A 20,214-nucleotide genomic window follows, 5' to 3' on the forward strand; every position below is an offset into this window, starting at 1 on the left:
TGCATGTTGGGTCCGCCTGCTGGCCTCGTGGTGCAAGTGGGAAACCCCTGGAGACTGGGAGCAGCGACCCGCGCCCGCGCCCCGGGAGCGCCCATCCCCGCCACCCGGCGCAGCGCGGGGGGCGGCGGCTGGCCGGCGGGGCTCGCCCGGCAGGGGCTCGCCGCTCCCCCTGGCGCTGGGGCGGGGCCCGCCGACGGGCTGTTCCGGCGCCAGGTGCCCGGCCCCTCCCGAGGGCTGCCCGGCGCAGGTGAAGGCGGGGCGGAGTCGCTTTCGGTGTCGGGCATTGTGGGAAGGCAGGATGGGCGGCGGGGAGCGCACCTGGCACTGAGGGGGGAGGGAGCCGGGGCGAGCCGCCCGGAGCAGGGACCATGGTGAGTCGGGGGCGCGGGCTCCAGGGCGGTTTGAGGGGCCCGAGGAGCCGCCAGGCAGCGAGCCCCGGCCGCGGCGGGCACTGGGTGCCGGGAACTTGCTCCCGGCCAGCCGGGCTGGGGCCGCCCCTGGCCCAGACACCTTCCCGCGCTCAGCCTGGCAGGGCCCGCCCTGGGGAGAGCCCCCTCCCCTCAGGCAGGGGTTCGGCCACACGGCCCTGGGAGCCTCCTGCCACTGTTCAGGCTGGGCCGGGATAAAATCCGGTTTTGCGGGGCTGGGGGCAACATCTGAAAGAGAGGCTGCCCGCTCCCTCCCCCCATGACCCCAGAGGGGAGGCTGGCCAGATCCTGCCTGGGGCACGTACTCCAGTGGGCAGGGCTGGGCCCCGCTCTGGGCACTTCCAGCAGGCCCATAGGGTGGCTGTGCTACTAGGGTTTGGCCCCTCGGGTCACCACACCGCTCCCTGAAGCATGGTCCTGGGTGGCACGGCCACCTTGCGCACGGGCTCATAACGCCGCTCGGGGGGGCTGTCGCAAATGGGCCCTGGGCAAGTGACCCCTTCTGTGCCCCAGGCCTGTAGGTGGGTGACCTGTCCGCTTCCCCTCTTGTACTCTACCCCAGTGCTTAGAGCTTAAATCACTTCACCCACCCCTGCAGCACAATCCCCGCACAGGGTGACTTCTAACATGGTAGAGAACATCATATTTCTGTGACATCTACTTCTGTTTCCTTGTACTCTGTAGATCATGGGCTTTCAAGCAGACAGGCAGTGGTACTGTCTTTCTTTGCCTTTCAGTTTTGTGGCTACATATGCTTTTGCAACATCTACCACTTCTCTTCTAAGGGCTGCTCTACAGGCAGAGTTCCATTGGTTTCACTTTAGGGCTCATTTTAAACTGACTTGGTTCAACTGGTGCAAAAGGCTATATGGACACACTTACTTTGGTTTAAATTAGGCTTATTATAATTGACCTTAAGTCAATTGGGAACCTGTTTAAGCTAAATTGAAATAAGTGTGTCCACCCCAGGGGTTTAAACTGGTTTAATTAAACCAGAGCAGGTTTGTGTGTAGGCCAAACCTAAGGCCTCAGTTTTCTAAGATGTTCTGTGCCCATGAATAGATTCATTGAGGCAAAATGTTGTTGTGTAGTCAGGGCCTAAGACACTCCGTTCAAATTTGACCAGATAAATATTGTGAAAACCTAAGACAAACAGAAATGTTTGCATGGCACTTAAAGTATAAAACAATCCAGTGGAAACAGATCTTTTAAACAATTATTCATTAACAGTCTCCACAGTGCAAACATTCAGCATAGGTACTAATTAGCATATAAGGCCCTGAAAGTGAACCAGATACTGAACAAAAGTGAAATTGACTAGCTTACGCCTGGTCTATAGTAGAAAATCAAATTGGTGTAGCTACATCACTCAAGGGTGTGAATAATCCACAGTTCTGAGTGGTGTAATTAAGCTAACCTAACCCCTAGTATAGAGAGCTCTAGATCAATGGAAGGGAATTCTTCCCTTGACCTAATTACTGCCTCTTGGGGAGGTGGATTAGGTACGCCAAGGGAAGAACCCCTCCCGCTGGTGTAGCGAATGTCTACACCGTAGTGTAGTGGTGCAACTGTGCCGCTGTAGTATTTAAGTGTAGCCATACCCTTATTTTCACACTGAGAGAAATGGGGAAAAAAAGGTAATTCAGATGTTCAAAATTCCAGTTTTAATAATCTGAGCTGTTTTTAGACACAGGAAAAATGTACATTTAAAGAAATCCAATTTTTACATCAACAGTGTTCAGTATTGCTACCTCCAAGTGTTTTAAAAGAAATAAATCAGTCCCCCTCCCAAATAATGAGATTTTTAAAAGAGAATACATTTTGTGTTCTTTTTATTTGCCTTCCCTCTCTTCCCACCAATCCCTACAATGTATTACCTTTCTGATCGCCGCCTTAGGTCAGCTGACTCCGTCATTCCCATAAGTGTAAGTAAAACTCGAGCTTGTACTTGACATTGAAAGTCAACAAACTTGGGCTTTGCCTGACCAACATGGAAAGCTGATTCCAGAGTCTCCCTGATCTATGCACTTCAAAAATGCTCTATAAGCACGGTATGTAGCATAACTTCAATTCATGCCATGAAGGTCACTCTGTTCTGCCCAACTATTATTTCTCATCAAGGGAAAGGCTTTTTAAAAAGAGTACATTTAACTCCCTAACTGTTTCAGATATTATTATTTATTTTATTATGCTCCCAGCTGAGACTGTGCAGACACAAAAAATTAACCAGTTCACCTTTTCAGGATTGGGAAATCATTCCTGTCAAACAAAAAGTCTGATAAGATGATAAGCAAAATCTGTATCCAGGATACCATAATCTACTTCTTAGGCCTGGAGAAAAGGAACAATTGACTTATTAGGTATAGAACTGTAGCTGCACCACTAGTTTGGGTCATATTTTGAAATAAGGCCCACATAGGTTTGAGTGAAAATCCAGCTGCCATGTTTTGTGCACTCCATGAGTGACATTTCTGGAAAGTGAAAAAAATTAATAGATTCCCCTTCAAGATCAGCTTGAGCATTGGGAATAGGTATGGGAGAGGTAGGAACCTATTTTCTGCACACTTTAGAAGGAAACATCAGGGAAGCCTGGGAACTGGGGGTATTGCAAGGAGTTGAGAGCCGGTAGAAGGATATGTTGTAGCGGGGACAGTCTGGAAGAGAGATTGTTAGGGTAGGGAGAGCCTGGAGGATTTCTGGGGCAGTGGTGCAGCCCAGAGAGGATGTAGTGGGTGGATGGGGAAAGCCAGGGGGAGGGTTGCTGGGAGATCATGGGACTGTGGGGATGTGCAAAGAAACTGAGGCAGTTGAATGCATGAAAAATAGCTGGGCTATGTGCAGACATGTGAGAATGTCAAACTGCCAAATGTAAGAATGGCTTGCAAGATGCAGTAGTGCCAGGAGGGCAGGGGACCATGGCCCTCCCACTTTTTGAAAATGGGTGGGTCTGGCTGGTCCACTTTTCGCTGGGGTGGGGCCTGCCCACCTGGCCAAGCCAGCATGGAGCCTGGCCGGGGACAGGAGCCTGGGCAGTTGTGGGAGCCACGCGTGCAGCCCCTCCACCTGCTCACGGTACGAGGGGACTGAGAGCAGCCCCAGGTCCATCTTCCCACCTGACCCAAGGCAGGTCGAGGAGGAGAGTCCAGGACTCCACACCAGCTCCACACAGCTGCACGCATGCTCTCCCTGACCCAGCTCTGGCCAGGACCCTCCACCTACCCTGGTGGGGGGGTGAGGGGTGGGGATACGGGTCGGAGGCTGCTCTGGGTGCCCCTTCCCTTCCCGCCCTCCAGCCCAGGGCAGGTAGAGGGTCTGCCATGGCTCCTCACAGCTGCCAGTGCAGCTCATATCGTGGCCGGGCTGCGGCTTCGAGGCCCTGACTGGAGCCGGGTCAGGGAGAGCCATATGGGCAGCTGTGGGGAGCCTGGGTCCCTCCACCTACCCAGGTGGGGGACCCACTCACTTTTGGGAAGGCTCCAGCACCCTGATCTTTAGCAGCCCTTTTGTATGATGTGTTTAAAAGGTCCACAGGATAGGATATAAAGAATCGGATATACAGTAAAAGGTAACAAAGTGCAACAAAGCATTAAAATGATGAAGCCATCAATTTAAAGAAAAAAATACAAAGCTAACTGCTATCTTGTTGTCTGGTGACGATTGGTATATTCCACTGCCACCAAATGTGGGTAACTAATATTATATGATGGGAATCTTTTAAAAGATTCCCATTTTTAGTCTTGTGTTTTGGCTAGCAAAATATTCTTGCAGATTACAGTGAAAATTATAATGGTTTTGTTTTTGAACAATGAAAATATAAACATTAGGGCAACAGCACTTCACTTGTAAAACATACAGTATTTACCACAATTCATTTAGGCCCCAGTCCAGCTCTCATGGAAGTCAATGGGAGCCTTTCCATTGATGTTTATGAGAGTAGAATTGAACTCTTATTGAAAGTGTGAGTACAATAACTCTTCTTTTACCACACCTGCGCAGCTTCTACCCCTGTCAAGAATTTAACTGTTCCTGCCATTAGTTAACTGCTGTACTATCATGGTTCTAAAGGGTGTCTTCTGCCTCTGGCCTTTACTCACTGCCCTCTGGCAGTGGACACCTTTTAGTGCTAAGCCCAGGGCCTCCCCTTTTTGGAAAGATGAGCCCAGCAGTCCTTGCTTACCCAAGACTGAGTTCTTGGCTTCAGCACCTCTGTTTCTCACCATGGCTCCTCCAGCAGGTCCTAATGAGTTTAGACCTGTGTCAGAGACTTACCCTTTTGGGAGCTATGCAACCAGTAGATGTTTGCAGTTACACAGGACAGCCTCTTCAAAATAAGACTGCATGTCTTAGTCAACAGGAATACAGTGTATAGGCTCCTTTGGTTAGAATGGAAAAGCAAGCTTGCATGCTGGCAACACAATCTGCTTCTCTTGCCCCTCAATTCAAACTTCTTACTGCACTGGGCAGTAGCATGCTTAATGCTCAGTGCTTCGTTTCAAACTGCTGTCATGCTGATTTAATGTGAGCTGCTCACACTCGGGATGTAAATATTGTTTAAAAAGTTAACCATTTAAATGATTAAAATTATATTGTTTAAATGGTTAATCGATTAAAGGGAGAGGGGCCAGCATGGCTGGGGCTGCTCTGGCCAGTACAGGGCTTCTGGGGTCAACCAGCCAGCCTGGGGTTTACCCATTAAGGCGGGTTAACTGGTAAGACTAATGCTTACAGGTTAAAATTTTACAACCCTCTTCCATCCCTCCTGAGGCCCAGGCCAGGGAGGGGGTTGTGAAAACTCCTCTTGGCCCAGCAGTCTTAAAAGTGAATGGTCTGGTCCTTGCTGTCCTTTGCATCTCCAAGGTAGCTCCATTCACAAGTTGACAGTTCTTGTATTTTCATTCTTACCAACCCAGACATGCCTGCATGACCAGCACTCTTCTCTGATTCCCCTGTCATTAAACCCTCAATCTGAGTTGGTGATAATACAAATGTGAGAGGGGATAACTGAGTCATGCATATTTTCCATAAAAATATTACAGAAGTTCTCCATAACAAACATTCCAAGGCAAATATCTTAAGCTCTTAGCTAGTGTTCAGTTTTCCATTCTAAGTTCTAGAAATGCACTTTCCTTTTGTATTAAATTTCAGCCATTGTAAACTCTCAGAACTACTAATTGGAGCTGTTGTGGAGTATGAATGACTCTCTATTTTATGGGAGTAACATCCCTACTCTGTCAACTCTCCTTCTCAACCCAGCCATTCCCCAAAAGCACTGCCCAAGAGGTAAGCCTTGTGGTTTGTCTAAAATTAACACTTCCAGGTCCTGACAGACCAAAAGGGTGTGTAAGGGATAAGGAAACAAACTCCAAAGTTGAGGAAGGATAGTCTAGTGGTTTTGATGCTAGCCTGGAGGGCCAGGTTTGATTCTCTGATCTACCCCACACTTCCAGTGTCACTAGTCTCTCTATGCCTGTTTCCAATCTGTAAAATGCAGCTAAACAATAAAGTGGGAGTCGGATTAGAGTGTGTTGCAGATGGAAGGTGAGATGGGCTGTTATTTGATTTAGTTCAATCTGAATCTGTGCCTTTTAATTATGTAACTGTAAGATGTAAATTGAAAATATCTCCTTTAACATGAAGAACTTTGAAATTTGTGTTAGGACAGAGGGTGAGCTGGAGAAGGGAACAAAGGCACACCCTTCCCTGTTAGTCTCATGTCATGACTCATGAGGCTGCTGGATGGCTCAGAACATTCTTGTTCCACCAGACACTGATTTCCTCAGGATGAAATATTATGCCATCAGCTGGGTGGGAAGTCATTGAAACTTGATAGTTTTTAAGTGCCTCACATCCCCAGAACAACAAAGTGCTTGGTTCCCTGCAAGGTCAGAATCAGAGGAGGGTGCTGGGATTAAATTCCCAGGTAGCAGGGCTTTCCTTTGTGGTTGTACTGATGCAGATAACCTTGGATATGCTAAAAGTTATGGGGACGTTTAAATGTGCTGTGACAGAGTGCAGGGGCACTATCCGCCACCACGAACATGGGCTTAATTTCAGATCAGTTTCCCTCTCTGCTTGCACATGTATTCAGAGAAACAGCTATTAGAATAGCTGCCAGTGGGGTAGGGAGTATAGAATGTCCTGGAATTTAGGACTCTGCACTGAAGGTTGTAGGACTCGGTTGAACCTCTAGATATGGAATTTTCTGCTCAACTTACTTTAAGTTCTTGGTATAAACATAATTTCTTAAGAAAAAAGCCTGGCTGACCAAGAGGTTTTTTTCTTTCTTTTTCTGCTGAGTCATTTCTTCGTCATCTGTGGCCCTTTCAGATTGTTGTTCCATCATTCACCCTTAGCTTCTCTCCTCGTACATATGGTAACTGAGCAGTGGCTATTTTCAGAAGTGTACGGACAGTTACAAAAGCAGACCTCGGAGACCAGGAGGGCAGAGAGAGATGCCATTTTGTGCTGACAGTGAGCTTCTCTGTGAAAGACTCTAGCTTGGGGTCAGACTGCCATTAAAACTAGTTGACTGGAAAAGAAGGGTATGATTGCATAGTTAATTGTTCTAAATGTCTTAAATGCTGTTGCTTCATGTGACCTAAGATAATCAATAGCATCACCAGAACCATCTAGGTTCTCAAGTGCTGAGGTTAAAATTTATCACCCTTAAATGTCATCTTCTCAGATGTACAACAAATATCTCTCTTGTTTTAGCTAATTGGATTTGAACCCTTGTAATTCAGTCACAACGCATTCTATGATTACTAGCCAGGCCAGTGTTCAGGGAGACTTTAGGCCTGATTCTCCTCTCACCTACACTAGGGTAACTCGGTTGGGAGTAACTCCATTGAAGTCAGTAGAATTATATAGGTGTAAGTGACAGGAGAAGAACAAGGCACTATTCTTGTGATACTTGGGAGAGCAGGCTGTGTTTAGTCTTTGAGCCTGAGAGAATTTCCAGGGACTGTCTTTGCCCAGCTATTTGAAAATAAAATCCCCTTTATATTCATTACAACCACATCCTGTCTCTTCTCTGTTGAAATGCTATGAACCCAAGCATCTCTCTGGAGAGAGGAGACTAGCCTTGCTGCTTGTAGGAAGGAACATTGTGAACTGCCTGTATGTCCAGGAGGAGGTAATTAAGAGAGAATATTATCAACTGATGAAGTGTGGGATTCGGTCGAGAGGACGGGGCACATCTAACCTGTCCTGCTACAGCTTTGGTGACTGAAAAAGGGCATAGACAACAGTGATGATAGCATGTCAGTCCTTGGATAGGGAGTGAGATTTAAACCCCTGAGGAATAGTTCTAGTCCAAGTTGTGGGTTCTGTAAAGTGGCTTAGAATTTGTAATGGTTTTCTTTTAAACTTATCTGAGGCCATTGTGGTCAGAATATTTTCTGAGCTGGTTCAATGTTAAATGGTGTCAACATCCTGAAGCCTCATCTAATAAATGGGGTTGACATTTGCATCAGAGACAATAATATAATTAAAATGATGATTGTGCATTATACTGTCCTCCTGTGTTACTAAACTTCTTGACATAGATTTTTGCCTTGGTATAGGAACTAGGGAGTTTGAACCTAGGAGCAAAAGGAAAAAATCACATCTATGAGAGAAAAAAAATGTAGTTAACTTTGCCAGTGGCTGTGTGTTTCTTGCTATTTTTCTGTGTATTTGTGTTTGAATAAAAACAAATCATCCCTACTGACAAAAATATTAATGAAAATGGGGAAAAAACCCTTTCATATCATAAGTTTTTGTCATTGTGGGTTGAAAACCTTTCTGACCAGCCCTACTTGTTGGTAAATACAATGTTTATTTAGCATAGAAAATAACAAACAATAAAAGCTAAGCATAATGTGAACCCCACTAACCTGAAACAGTACAAAAAGATAGTACAAAAAGATAGTTAGCTAGACTTCAAGTTGTGTTAAATGAAATATTTGGCTAAGCAAGATGAAAATCTTACATTTGAAAGAGAAAAGTTGGGTGAGGTTATATTTTCTTTATTGGACCAACTCATGTGAACAACAGAAGTGGGTCCAGTAAAAGATGTTACCTCAACTACCTGGTCTTTTTCATAACCTTGGGACTAACATAGCTACAACACCTTGTAATTATATCTCAAAGTCATTTTGTCTCAGCCAGCTGTGGCCAGCCTGTCTGCTTTCTCAGTGCTCTGGCAATTTGTGTGTCATATCATAACAATGACAGGTGTGTCTCTTAATTTCTCCCACAATCTTTTATATTATGTGAATTTGTATTATGTCTTTATTAGCATGTTGTATGTGACCTCATCCAATTGTTGTAACATCAGTACAAAGGTACAATTGTCACTGATAAATAAAATAAATATGATTAAGTTCCATCAGTCAGTCTATGTTAACACAATTTCCCCTTTCACCAGGCATACAATCTTTTAATTTCCTTCTAATTTGCAATGATGTATATCCATAAATTCCAGAAACCTTTCACCATTTTCAAAACTTTGTGGGATGAGTGAGGCTTTTAAGTTGGATGTGTAAATCTTCTTCCTAAAGCCGAAGTAAGGAGTCTAGAATTATGGTATTGAATGGCAGAGCATGATCAGGAAGTGAATCACACTCACCTGTTGAGGAGAAAAAATCCTGACAAAATGCCATGAACTCAGCAAGAACCTGGGGAGAGGAAGTAAAGAGAAGTTTGCTTTCTTTTCCACTCCTATGGTTGCCCCACCTCTGTTCCACCTTCTCCTGCACCATAGCCAATAATGATGGAGCTCTCCCATGTCCACACTCTTCCCACATGCGATGCCCTAGACAAAGGAAGTGGTGTTACTAGATGTTATGTGGCTGGCCTGACATCCTCTGGAAACAGTGCTGTGCTGGATGTGTATGTTGTGTGGGAGTGGGAGAAGCATCTCTGACATTAGCACCTTCATTCCCACAGCAGCATTAAACCCACATGCCCAGAGGAATTGCTCACAGTAGGAAGCACTACACCCTTTAGGTGTGTGCAGGATTGGGCCAGAAGCTTGAAAAATCAAGCTCTCAGAAGTCAGGATAAATCAGTTCAGGTGTAAAGCTCAACCTTAACTCTGCCCCCTTATGCTTATGTCTTCACCTATAGTTTCTCTCATTTTATATCTTCATCAATTGTTAGATTCTTAAGTCCATATATAAAAGAATATAGACTGGAATTTTTTATGCAAGATTAAAGTAACATACAGTACATTCCGATATGGCCAGGTTTGAAACTGTGAGATCTACAAAACGTTCCAAGTTTGAAACAACTTGACTGATTTTCTGTGAGTTAGAAATGTTTGAAGTTGAGTGGCTCAGAGTTTGGGTTGCCAACCCTCCCGGTTTCACCGGGAGTCTCCCGGAATTGGGCTCTATCTCCTGGAGGCTACTGAAGCCAAACTGGGAGATTTTAGGCCGCTAAAAGTCCTGCACTGCAGCGGGGCTAAGGCACGCTCCCTATCTGCCCTGTCTCCACGCAACTCCCAGAAGTGGCTGGCATGTTCCTGCGGCCCCAGGGAGGGACAGGGGGTCTCTGCGCGCTGCCTCTGCCCCAAGCGCCAACTCCACAGCTCCCGGGAACTGCAGCCAATAGGAACTGTGGGGGCGATGCCTGCAGGCAGGGGCAGTGTGCTGAGCCCCCTCTACCACCCGCAGGGATGTGCCAGTCACTTCCAGGAGCGGCATGGGGCCAGAGCTGGCAGTGGGCCTGCCATATCCCTGCTGCGCTGCTGACTGGGAGCCGCCTGAGGTAAGTGTCGCCCGGCCGGAGCCCTCACCTCCTCCCGCACTCCAACCCTCTGCCCCAGCCCTGAGCCCCCTCCCATACCCAAACTCCCTCCAAGAGCCCACACCCCCTCCAGCACCCCAACCCCAACCTCTGCACCCCATCCAGCATCCAAACCCCCTCCCAGAGCTTGCACTGTGCACACCCTCCTGCACCCCAACCCCTTGCCTGATCCCAGAGCCCCCTCTCACACTCTGAACCCCTCATCTCTACCCCAGAGCCTTCATCCCCAGCCAGAGCCTTCACCACCTCCCACACCCCAACACCCCACCCCAGCCTGATGAAAGTGAGTGAGGGTGGGGGAAGAGTGAGCGATGGAGGGAGGGGGGATGGAATGAGTGGGGCAGGGCAAGGGTGTTTGGGTTTATGTGATTAGACAGTTGGCAACCCTACCCAGAGTTTCAGGTGTGACCCATCAATCTAAACTAAACTGAAGTTGGAGAGGATGTTGATTGTGGGAAGGAAACAATTAAGGTAACGAGGTCACATAAATCGGTACCACCAGATTATGCCAACGCCCCACAACCAAAATGAGGTAAGTGAGATGTGGTTTTTGTATCTTTAGAAAGCAGTAAAGGACCCACACACTACTTATTAATCTGTAAACTGAGCAAGTTCAAAAAATGAAAAGAATTGTTTTGATCTTTTCCAATTTACTGTGAGAATGTTTGGATTGTCAAACTCTGGGCCATTCCACTTTTAAACATTCAATTTTTAAAACTACTGCCATGACTTTCTTCCTCCAGGGTTGGGTTTGTAGATTTCACTGAGACTCTATGAACTGTAACTGCCTGCAAGACAGGTTATATAAGAAATTCTGGTTTGTACTTAATTATATATTTTATTTAATGGCAATAGATAAATTATAAAGATATGTGGAAAGACCATATATGAACGTACCATGAGAGCAAAGTTAAACCTTAACTTTCTTTGTTCTGTATTTTCGGGTTTTCAGAGCTTAATTTTGAACCATAAGATTACATAAATTCTAGGTTTCTTTGGACTAGAATGAAAATATAAAATCACTGTTTACAAATGTAATACAAAGTATGACCTTTTAGTTTTTTCTAATGATGTTTATGGAGACCATCCAAATACAGGTTATCTATTGCTACATGTTATAAAATGGATCTGATTGACAAATGGCAATGTCAATAATTAATTTATTAATAAAGTGATAAAGCAAATATGTTTTCACTCTCAAAGAACACTGCATAGATAGGATATTAGTGTTTTGTCTACACATTTCAGTACTTCCAAGTCCATCGGTATAAAAAAATATTCCTTTACGGCAAGAGTCTCAAACACGCGGTCCGTGGGGCACATAGCCTGCGGAGTTGTTTCCTGCTGCCCACCATAGGCACCAACTCCAGCAGCAGCCAAACTCCCCTCTTCTCCAAGTGCGCCGCATCCCCACTCCTCTGCCTACCTCCCAGTGCTTCCCGCCGCCAAACAGCTGTTTGGCGGTGCTTAGGACTTTCCACAGGGGAGGAGCGGGGATGCGGCATGCTCAGTGGAGGAGACAGAAAAGAGGAATGGCCAGGGCGGGGATTTGGGGAAGGGGTTGGAATAGGGGCAGGGAGGGGGTGGAGTTGGGGTGCGGACTTTGGGGAAGGGGTTGGAATAGGGGTGGGAAGAGGCAGGGCGGGGCGAGGCCTCATGGAAGGGGTGGAGTAGGGGCGGGGCTGGGGGCAGAGTGGGGCTTTAACCAAAGTAATTCTAAAAGTAAATGCGTGTTTTGTCATTTGAATGAGGAGCATTACTGAGTGTTTATATTTTACATTGACTTTTAATAGCATACTATATTATTATTTTTTTTCATTTTTGACTATACTTTTATATCATTGTATGAAAAGGTTTCAGTGATGTGGCCCTCAGGCCAGTGTACTAGTCCTCATGTGGCCCACGTGGTGATTTGAGTTTGAGATCCCAGCTTTACGGTATGCTTTCATGAACATATTTGTGAGGGTGAGCAACATGCTATACTGTGTCAATACTTTTGAGACGAGCAAAGCTGAAGTGAAGGAAGCAGTGTCTATCCAATAGTGACATCATAATGCCAGCTGCAGTTTGGGGTCTATGGTCCTGGGAAGTAGGACTGAGCTCTTGTGGATGTAATATTGCTGTTTGTTTCCCTGAGGATGCTCCAGATTGTGTGAAATTTGGAGACTAGGAAAAGGGAGGAGAGGGAATAGAAAGACAAATGGTTTCTCCTCTTCTAAGTATAATTGTCTGCTGCTTTCTCAGAAATTGCTTCTGTTAGAGTAGTAGTGGAGTGGCCAAAGCTTTGCAATAAGCTTGAGCTTAGTGTGTACTATTTTACTGCGAACTGTAATGTAGGAGGGGGACAGATGTAGAGACTCTCACCTATCCTCTCATTGGAAATCTTTTGAAAGTATAATAATAACGTTAGTTTAGTTTGTATACAATTACATGCTGCACGCACACAATAATAGAATAATAGAAATGTAGGGCTGGAAGGGACCTCAATAGGTCATCTAATCCAGTCCCCTGCACTGAAAAGCCATTCCTGACAGGTGTTTGTCTAACCTGCTCTTAACAATGACGGGGATTCCACAACCTCCCCAGATAATTTGTTCCAGTGCTTAATTACCTTACATTAGGAAGTTTTTCCTAATGTCTAACCTAGATCTCCCTGGCTGCAATTTAAACTCATGAATTCTTGTCCTGTCCTCCGCAGTTAGGAGAAGAATTTGTCACCCTCTTTTTTTATAACAACCTTGTTGGAACTTGAAGATTGTTGTCATGTCCTCCCTCAGCCTTCTCTTCTCTAGACTAAACAAACCCAATTTTTTCAATCTTTTCTCAAAGGTCATGTTTTCTAGGCCTTTAATTACTTTTGTTGCTTTCTTCTGGTCTTCAGTTTGTTCACATCTCTCTTGGAGTGTGATGCCCAGAAGTGGGCACAATATTCCCCTTGAGACCTTATCTCACAACGTGTATGTATAGAATGAAAAGCCCAAATGTGCCCATACTCACACATTTAAGAGCATGCATAGACCACAAGTGGTTGGGAATTTTTTTTGACAAAATTGTTTCAAAAAACACCGATTCAGTGAAACCAAAATTTTTTACTGGAAAGACTCAGTTTTAATGTAACATTTGTCTGGAATGTTTCTCAGGTCCAGGGTGGAATTTCTGGGAGGGAGCCACCCAAGAGTAGCTAGTAGCCTGGTGGTAGGGCATCACCTGGCATGTCGCGAGATTCACATTAAAATCCCTGCTACGGGGACTTGGCCTTAGGTATCTCAAATCCCAGGTGAGTGCCCAAACCACTGGGCCGCAGAGTCAATCTCTGTCAATGAATATTTAACTATTTATAACAAGTGGATCATCTCCAACAGAAGAGATTGCAAGAGACCACCAGCCTATAACCTGGTAGTTGGGGCACTCGCTGGGCATGCAGGAGACCTGGGTTCAAAGTCTCTGTTTCAAATCAGGCATAGCTGGAATGGTAATCTGTGTGTATGTGTGTTTCTCTCTCTCTCTCAGGAAAATAATTTCCTGCCAAGCTCTAATAAAACATATCAGTTTGCTACAGAAAAATATACAATGTATTATTCACTGAAATCTCCTCAGATTGGAAAAAATCCAGTAGTGTGTGTTTAAAAATAAAGGTTACAGACACACAATCGTGGCTATAATTTTTTCAATGTTTTATATGAGAAGCAATAAGCTGCTGAAAAAGTAACTGCTTGAGAAGAAGGTTTCACATTTGAAAGCAGTTGATGCATGGAAAAGGAAAAGAATGGTCACAGTTACTCCAGGTGACTGGTTTAAAAAAAAAAAAAAAGATTAAATTTTTTAGAGGTATTTTATTGTTCAGAGGTACTTGATTTTAAGACCCAAAGGAGATTAGTTATGTAAACAGCTAAATATAAAATAGAACCCCCTTTCACTATTCTGCCATGCTAAATTGCTCTTTCAGGCAACCAACTTACTTTTCTTCAGATATAAGAAACTATCTCATTGGAAATGGATCTGTGATGAACATCAAACGTTAGGCTAGGACAAACACAGTAGTAAAGCCCATTTACATTAAAAGCCCTATCGTATAAGAAAATATAAAGAAAAAGAAGCAAAATAAAATAAGGAACAGATGTGAAGGAGGCTGATAAGGGGCAAGGGAACATTTAATAACGTGCAATCCTTTTGCCATGATGTATTATTGAAAACTGTTGTTAAATAATTTGGCCCCTAATTAGGTTTGCTTTGTGTAGCATGAGGAGAACTGTCCTAGGGTTCTAATGTAAACTGTTACTTTTTGAAAGACCACAAAAACAAAATGTGAGCTCAAGCTGCTGGCTGTGCAGCAGGAAAACGGCTTAGAGCTGTGAAAACATCAGTGGGCAAGTGCACCCAACAAAAGAGGTTCACTTCCATTTCTTTCAAACATTTTTCCTCCCCTTTGTTTGGTGTGTGAGTGAGTGAACTGTGTGTGAAATGAGTGAGTGAATGTGTAAGTGAACTGTCTTGTGGGTTTACCATTCTACTGGGATTTAGCAAGCAGTTCAAATACAGCTATTGAATGTGGGTAACTTGGAGGGTTGTTTAACACTTCATGTCTGATATACACAAGTCCTCACTGAAGAACGGGTGCTTTGCAATGTATGAAAAAAATGGTTGGCATATTGAGATGTTACAGATTAGCTAATTCTATAATGAACATTTTCCATGTTGATTTGGTTGCTCAGTAATGTAGTGTGCAAGGCCACTTCTGGTAGTATGCTCAGAAGCTGCCTATTGGATCAGGTCCCATTCAAAATTGGGCTGGGGGGGGGGGGAGGAAGAGGTGGTTCTGGTGCCTATTTTATAACTTTTAGCCGAATGGTTAGATCAGGGTTCAATTTTCCTGAAAGGGGGCAGGGGAGCATTTAAACAGGGGTCTCCCACCTCTGAGGGGAGGGCTCCAACCAGCGAGCTAAGGAATTCTCTTGTTGTGGGACTACTTCTATTGAAGCTGTTCATCTGCTGACCCAGTGCACCAATTGCCTTCATCCTCTGAGAGTTAACGCTGTGCTTTTGAAAATACAAGCATCTTAACAAAGGCCGCAGAGGTAACTTGCTGTGCAGAAGGCAAAATAACCCTTAGCCCACCCAACCCCCGGTCAGCAGACAACTCTATGTACAGTGAGCACTGTGCCTGAATCTCTGTGGAGGTGGCCTTTACAATTCTAGAGAACTATTATAACCTCATTATGTCAAAACAAGTTGATAGTACAAACAGAGCCATGCTGGGACATAGTCCTTTGATCGTAATTGGGCTATTCCTGCTGAGCTGCCAGAAACTTATTTTTTTACTTAGGTAACTCATTGGAACACCATTAAAACTATTAGATATTCAGCAGCTACAAAATCCCGTTCATTTTATCAAGCAAACAGTCTAATAGTAGCAACGGCCATTTCCTGGAGCTTTACTAATCCTTCCACAGGGAGAATAGAATAAAACCTTTCACCTTCCCCAAAATGATCACGTTTTTGAAACCTTCCTGATTAATTCACAACTTTTAGTCTCCAGATAAGTCATTTGCCTACCAATATGACAGGCACATTATCAAGGTGTGAAAGCAGTACAGTACTTTCAGAAGGCAGGAAGGGCCTAGAATCCATCACAGAGTATTTCAGGCCATTGATTTCTCATACAAAACTACTAAAAAACAAACTAGTTGTAGTTCAGATCCATTATGAAATATGAATGCCGTGAATAAGATACAGTATTTTCTTCTGTTGCCAACAGAATTGTCTGTTAATGCTCTTAGAAGAGGGTTTTTCATTCCATGTGGGGACATACAATGTGTGTGTGACTTGTGCACAGCAAGCCAATTTTTATTCTCTAAAAGATTTACAGCTAGAAAAAGCAATTTGTTATATCCTGAATAATCTTAAACAATTATTTCTCTCTGCTGGTGCTACTTGAAATATTTAAACAAATCATTCTGTAATTAAGAAAACATGATCAAAGGTTTTTTTTTCTTCCCACTGAGCGTTCTTCAATGTGGAATATATAAATGTGGGCTTTTATTAGACACCAAGTAGTTCTGAATTATGAATAAATATTTTGTTTAAAAACCAGCTGCAGAGAGATTAGAAGCAGGGTGGTGTTCTTTTTTTTTTTTTTTTTTAAAGAAGCTTCACTAGTGCACTTCTGTTTGCTGGATGTATTTATAATTTACTATAGTGCAAGGCTTTCTTTGCAGAATCCTTAATTTTAATCCTGAATCTTAACTATCATCTGAATTTTAATACTTTAATGTGTTTTAAATTGTCCAGAGATAAGACATGGGTCCATGGCACATCCTATTAGATCTTCAGCTGATGTAAGTCAGAGTAGCCCCATTGACTTTAGTGGAACTCCACAGATTTACACTAGCAGAGGGCATGGCTCAGCATTTACATCTGGAGTCTGAGCATTTCATATCTGAAATGTCGCTGTCTAGAGCCTGACTCTTGCATCCACTCCTGCAGTTTAAAGGAGTCAGAAACCCAGCAAATTCAGCCTCTTCACGATTCTCCCTGTATGCAAGGAATCCCCAGGTAGTGTAAAGCCACCTTGCACAACTCCCTTTCAAGTAGGGTGACCAGACAGCAAGTGTGAAAAATTGGGACGGGTGTGGGGGTAATAGGTGCCTATATAAGACAAAGTCCTGAATATCAGGACTGTTCCAATAAATTCGGGACATGTGGTCACCCTATTTCCCAGCCCACAGCATGTGGGGATTCTTGTGACGGAGAAAAAGCGAGGGGCTGTGCGCTGTTCTGTCTCATCAATCCTCAGCTGACAGAATAGCCTCTTGGGGCTGTGGGCAGCTGGCCAAAAATGCTCTTGACCTGTGATAGGGCCAGGTTGGTTCCTGGCTTGGCCTGTTTTCAGGGGGAATGCAGAGGTGGTGCAAAGCTGCCTTCTCCCTCCACCTACTGAGTTCTGTCCCAGAGAATCTGTCCCAGTGAATCTGGACCCATTTGACTCACAGTAAAGATGGGACAGTTTATGGAATTCAGATATAGGGCCTGATTTTGAACAACCCCAGAGTCCAGGGGTGTTTGGATCCAGGAATTTGGTTCTGGCCCATCTTTTTTTTTTTCTCTAATGTGTAAATGAAGCTTTATCAAGGGAGGGAAATGGTGGTTCTTAATTTGAACCAAGGTGCCACAGTCCAGTTTTTGCACATGTGCTTGGTGTTCTTATTTTAAAACTAATAGTTTAGATTAGAGCTGCCAAGTGATTAAAAAAATTAATATTGCGGTTAAACAAAATAGAATCCCATTTATTTAAATATTTTTGGATGTTTTCTACATTTTCAAATATATTGATTTCAGTTACAACACAGAATACAAAGTGTACAGTGCTCACTTTATATTTATTTTTGGTTATAAATATTTGTAGAAAACAAAAGAAATAGTATATTTCAGTTCATCTAATATAAGTACTATAGTGCAATCTCTTTATTTTACATACCAGATGTGCTAAAGATTCATATGTCTCTTCATGCTTTAACCACCATTCCAGAATACATGCGTCCATGCTGATGAAGGGTTCTGCATGATAACGATCCAAAGTAGAGCAGACTGACGCATGTTCATTTTCATCATCTGATTCAGATGCCACCAGCAGAAGGTTGATTTTCTTTTTTGGTGGTTCTAGTTCTGTAGTTTCCGCATCAGAGTGTTGCTCTCTTAAGACATCTGAAAGCATTCTCCACACCTCGTCCCTCTCAGATTTTGGGAGGCACTTCAGATTCTTAAACCTTAGGTCGAGTGATGTATCCATCCTTAGAAATCTCACATTGGTACCTTCTTTGTGTTTTGTCAAATCTGTTGTGAAAGTGTTCTTAAAACCAATATGTGCTTGGTCATCATCTGAGATGGCTATAACATGAAATATGTGGCAGAATGTGGGTAAAACAGAGCAGGAGACCTACAATTCTCCCCCAAGGAGTTCAGTCACAAATGTAATTAACCCATTATTTTTTTTAACAAGCATCATCAGCATGGAGGCATGTCCTCTGGAATGGTGGCCGAAGCATGAAGGGGCATATGAATGTTGGGCATATCTGGCATTTAAATACGTTGGAATGCCAGCTACAAAAGTGCCATGTGAATGCCTGTTCTCACTTTCAGGTGACATTGTAAATAAGAAGCAGTCAGCAGATAAGCCATGGGTAGGAGAATGGACATAAGGAGGAAGGGCAGTGTGGATACAAGTCTAATGGGTCATACTGGCTGTAGAATGACCATGCCTAATCGGGTATAGAATGTGAGCGAGGCCAAACAGCAAAAATTAAGATGTTTGTACACCAATGCGAGGAGCCTAGGTAACAAAATGGAAGAACTAGAGTACTGGTGCAGGAACTGAAACCAGATATTATAGGGATAACAGAAACATGGTGGAATAGTAGTCATGACTGGACTACAGCTATTAAAGGGTATGTGCTGTTTAGGAAAGACAGAAATAAAGGTAAAGGTGGTGGAGTAGCATTGTATATCAATGATGAGGTAGAATGTAAAGAAATAAGTGATGGAATGGATAAGACAGAGTCTGTCTGGGCAAAAATCACACTGGGGAAGAAAACTACTAGAGTCTCCCCTGTGATAGTGCTTGGGGTGTGCTATAGACCACCGGGATCTAATTTGGATATGGATAGAGCCCTCTTTAATGTTTTTAATGAAGTAAATACTAATGGAAACTGCGTGATCATGGGAGACTTTAACTTTCCAGATATAGACTGGAGGACAAGTGCTAGTAATAATAATAGGGCTCAGATTTTCCTAGATGCGATAGCTGATGGATTCCTTCATCAAGTAGTTGCTGAACCGACTAGAGGGGATGCCATTTTAGATTTGGTTTTGGTGAGTAGTGAGGACCTCTTAGAACAAATGGTTGTAGAGGACAACCTTGGTTCAAGTGATCATGAGCTAATTCAGTTCAAACTGAACGGAAGGATAAACAAAAATAAATCTGACTAGGGTTTTTGATTTCAAAAGGGCTGACTTTCAAAAATTAAGGAAATTAGTTAGGGAAGTGGATTGGACTGAAGAATTTATGGATCTAAAGGCAGAGGAGGCCTGGGATTAATTTAAGTCAAAGCTGCAGAAGCTATCAGAAGCCTGCATCCCAAGAAAGGGGAAAAAATTCATAGGCAGGAGTTGTAGACCAAGCTGGATAAGCAAGCATCTCAGAGAGGTGATTAAGAAAAAGCAGAAAGCATACAGGGAGTGGAAGATGGGAGGGAACAGCTACCTTATTGAGGTCAGAGCATGTAGGGACAAAGTGAGACAGGCTAAAAGTCAAGTAAAGTTGGACCTTGCAAAGGGAATTAAAACCAATAGTAAAAGGTTCTATAGCCATATAAATAAGAAGAAAACAAAGAAAGAAGAAGTGGGACCTCTAAACACTGTGGATGGAGTGGAGGTTAAGGATAATCTAGGCATGGCCCAATATCTAAACAAATACTTTGCCTCAGCCTTTAATAAGGCTGTCAAAATTCCTTCCCCACTCTGAACTCTAGGGTACAGATATGGGGACCTGCATGAAAAACCCCCTAAGCTTATTTTTACCACCTTAGGTTAAAACTTCTCCAAGGTACAAACCATTTTAACTTTTGCCTTTAAACTTTATTGCTGCCACCACCAAGCGTCTAACAAATATATAACAGGAAAAGAGCCCGCTTGGAAACATATATTTCCCCCCACCCCCAAATCCTCCCAAACCCTACACCCCTTTTCCTGGGGAAGGCTTGATAAAAATCCTCGCCAATTTGCATAGGTAAACACAGACCCAAACCCTTGGATCTTAAGAACAATGAAAAAGCAATCAGGTTCTTAAAAGAAGAATTTTAATTGAAGAAAAAGTAAAAGAATCACCTCTGTAAAATCACGAGGGTAAATACTTTACAGGGTAATCAGATTCAAAACATAGAGAATCCCTCTAGGCAAAACCTTAAGTTACAAAAAGACACAAAAACAGGAATATACATTC

At 43.7% G+C, this 20,214-nt stretch overlaps 1 protein-coding gene across 3 annotated transcripts in view; it reads left to right on the forward strand.

The window, feature by feature from the left end:
* Positions 1-261: 261 nt before the first annotated feature.
* The window catches only part of AP1S3 (adaptor related protein complex 1 subunit sigma 3), a 59,072-nt gene continuing 39,119 nt past the window's right edge, over positions 262-20,214 (forward strand). For 2 of the 3 annotated variants that reach the window (XR_014713116.1, XM_084640067.1), the window contains exon 1: positions 10,105-10,181. Coding sequence is in view for 2 of the 3 variants with exons in the window: in XM_084640067.1 (XP_084496193.1) it covers positions 10,116-10,181 (66 nt within the window). In the remaining variant the exon portion in view is untranslated. Of the gene's footprint in view, positions 372-10,104; positions 10,182-20,214 lie in introns of those variants that run through there. The other variant, XM_084640068.1, reaches the window with a different exon arrangement.

This window comes from Lepidochelys olivacea (assembly GCF_965140295.1).
Source record: "Lepidochelys olivacea isolate rLepOli2 genome assembly, chromosome: 9".
NCBI lineage: Eukaryota > Metazoa > Chordata > Testudines > Cheloniidae > Lepidochelys > Lepidochelys olivacea.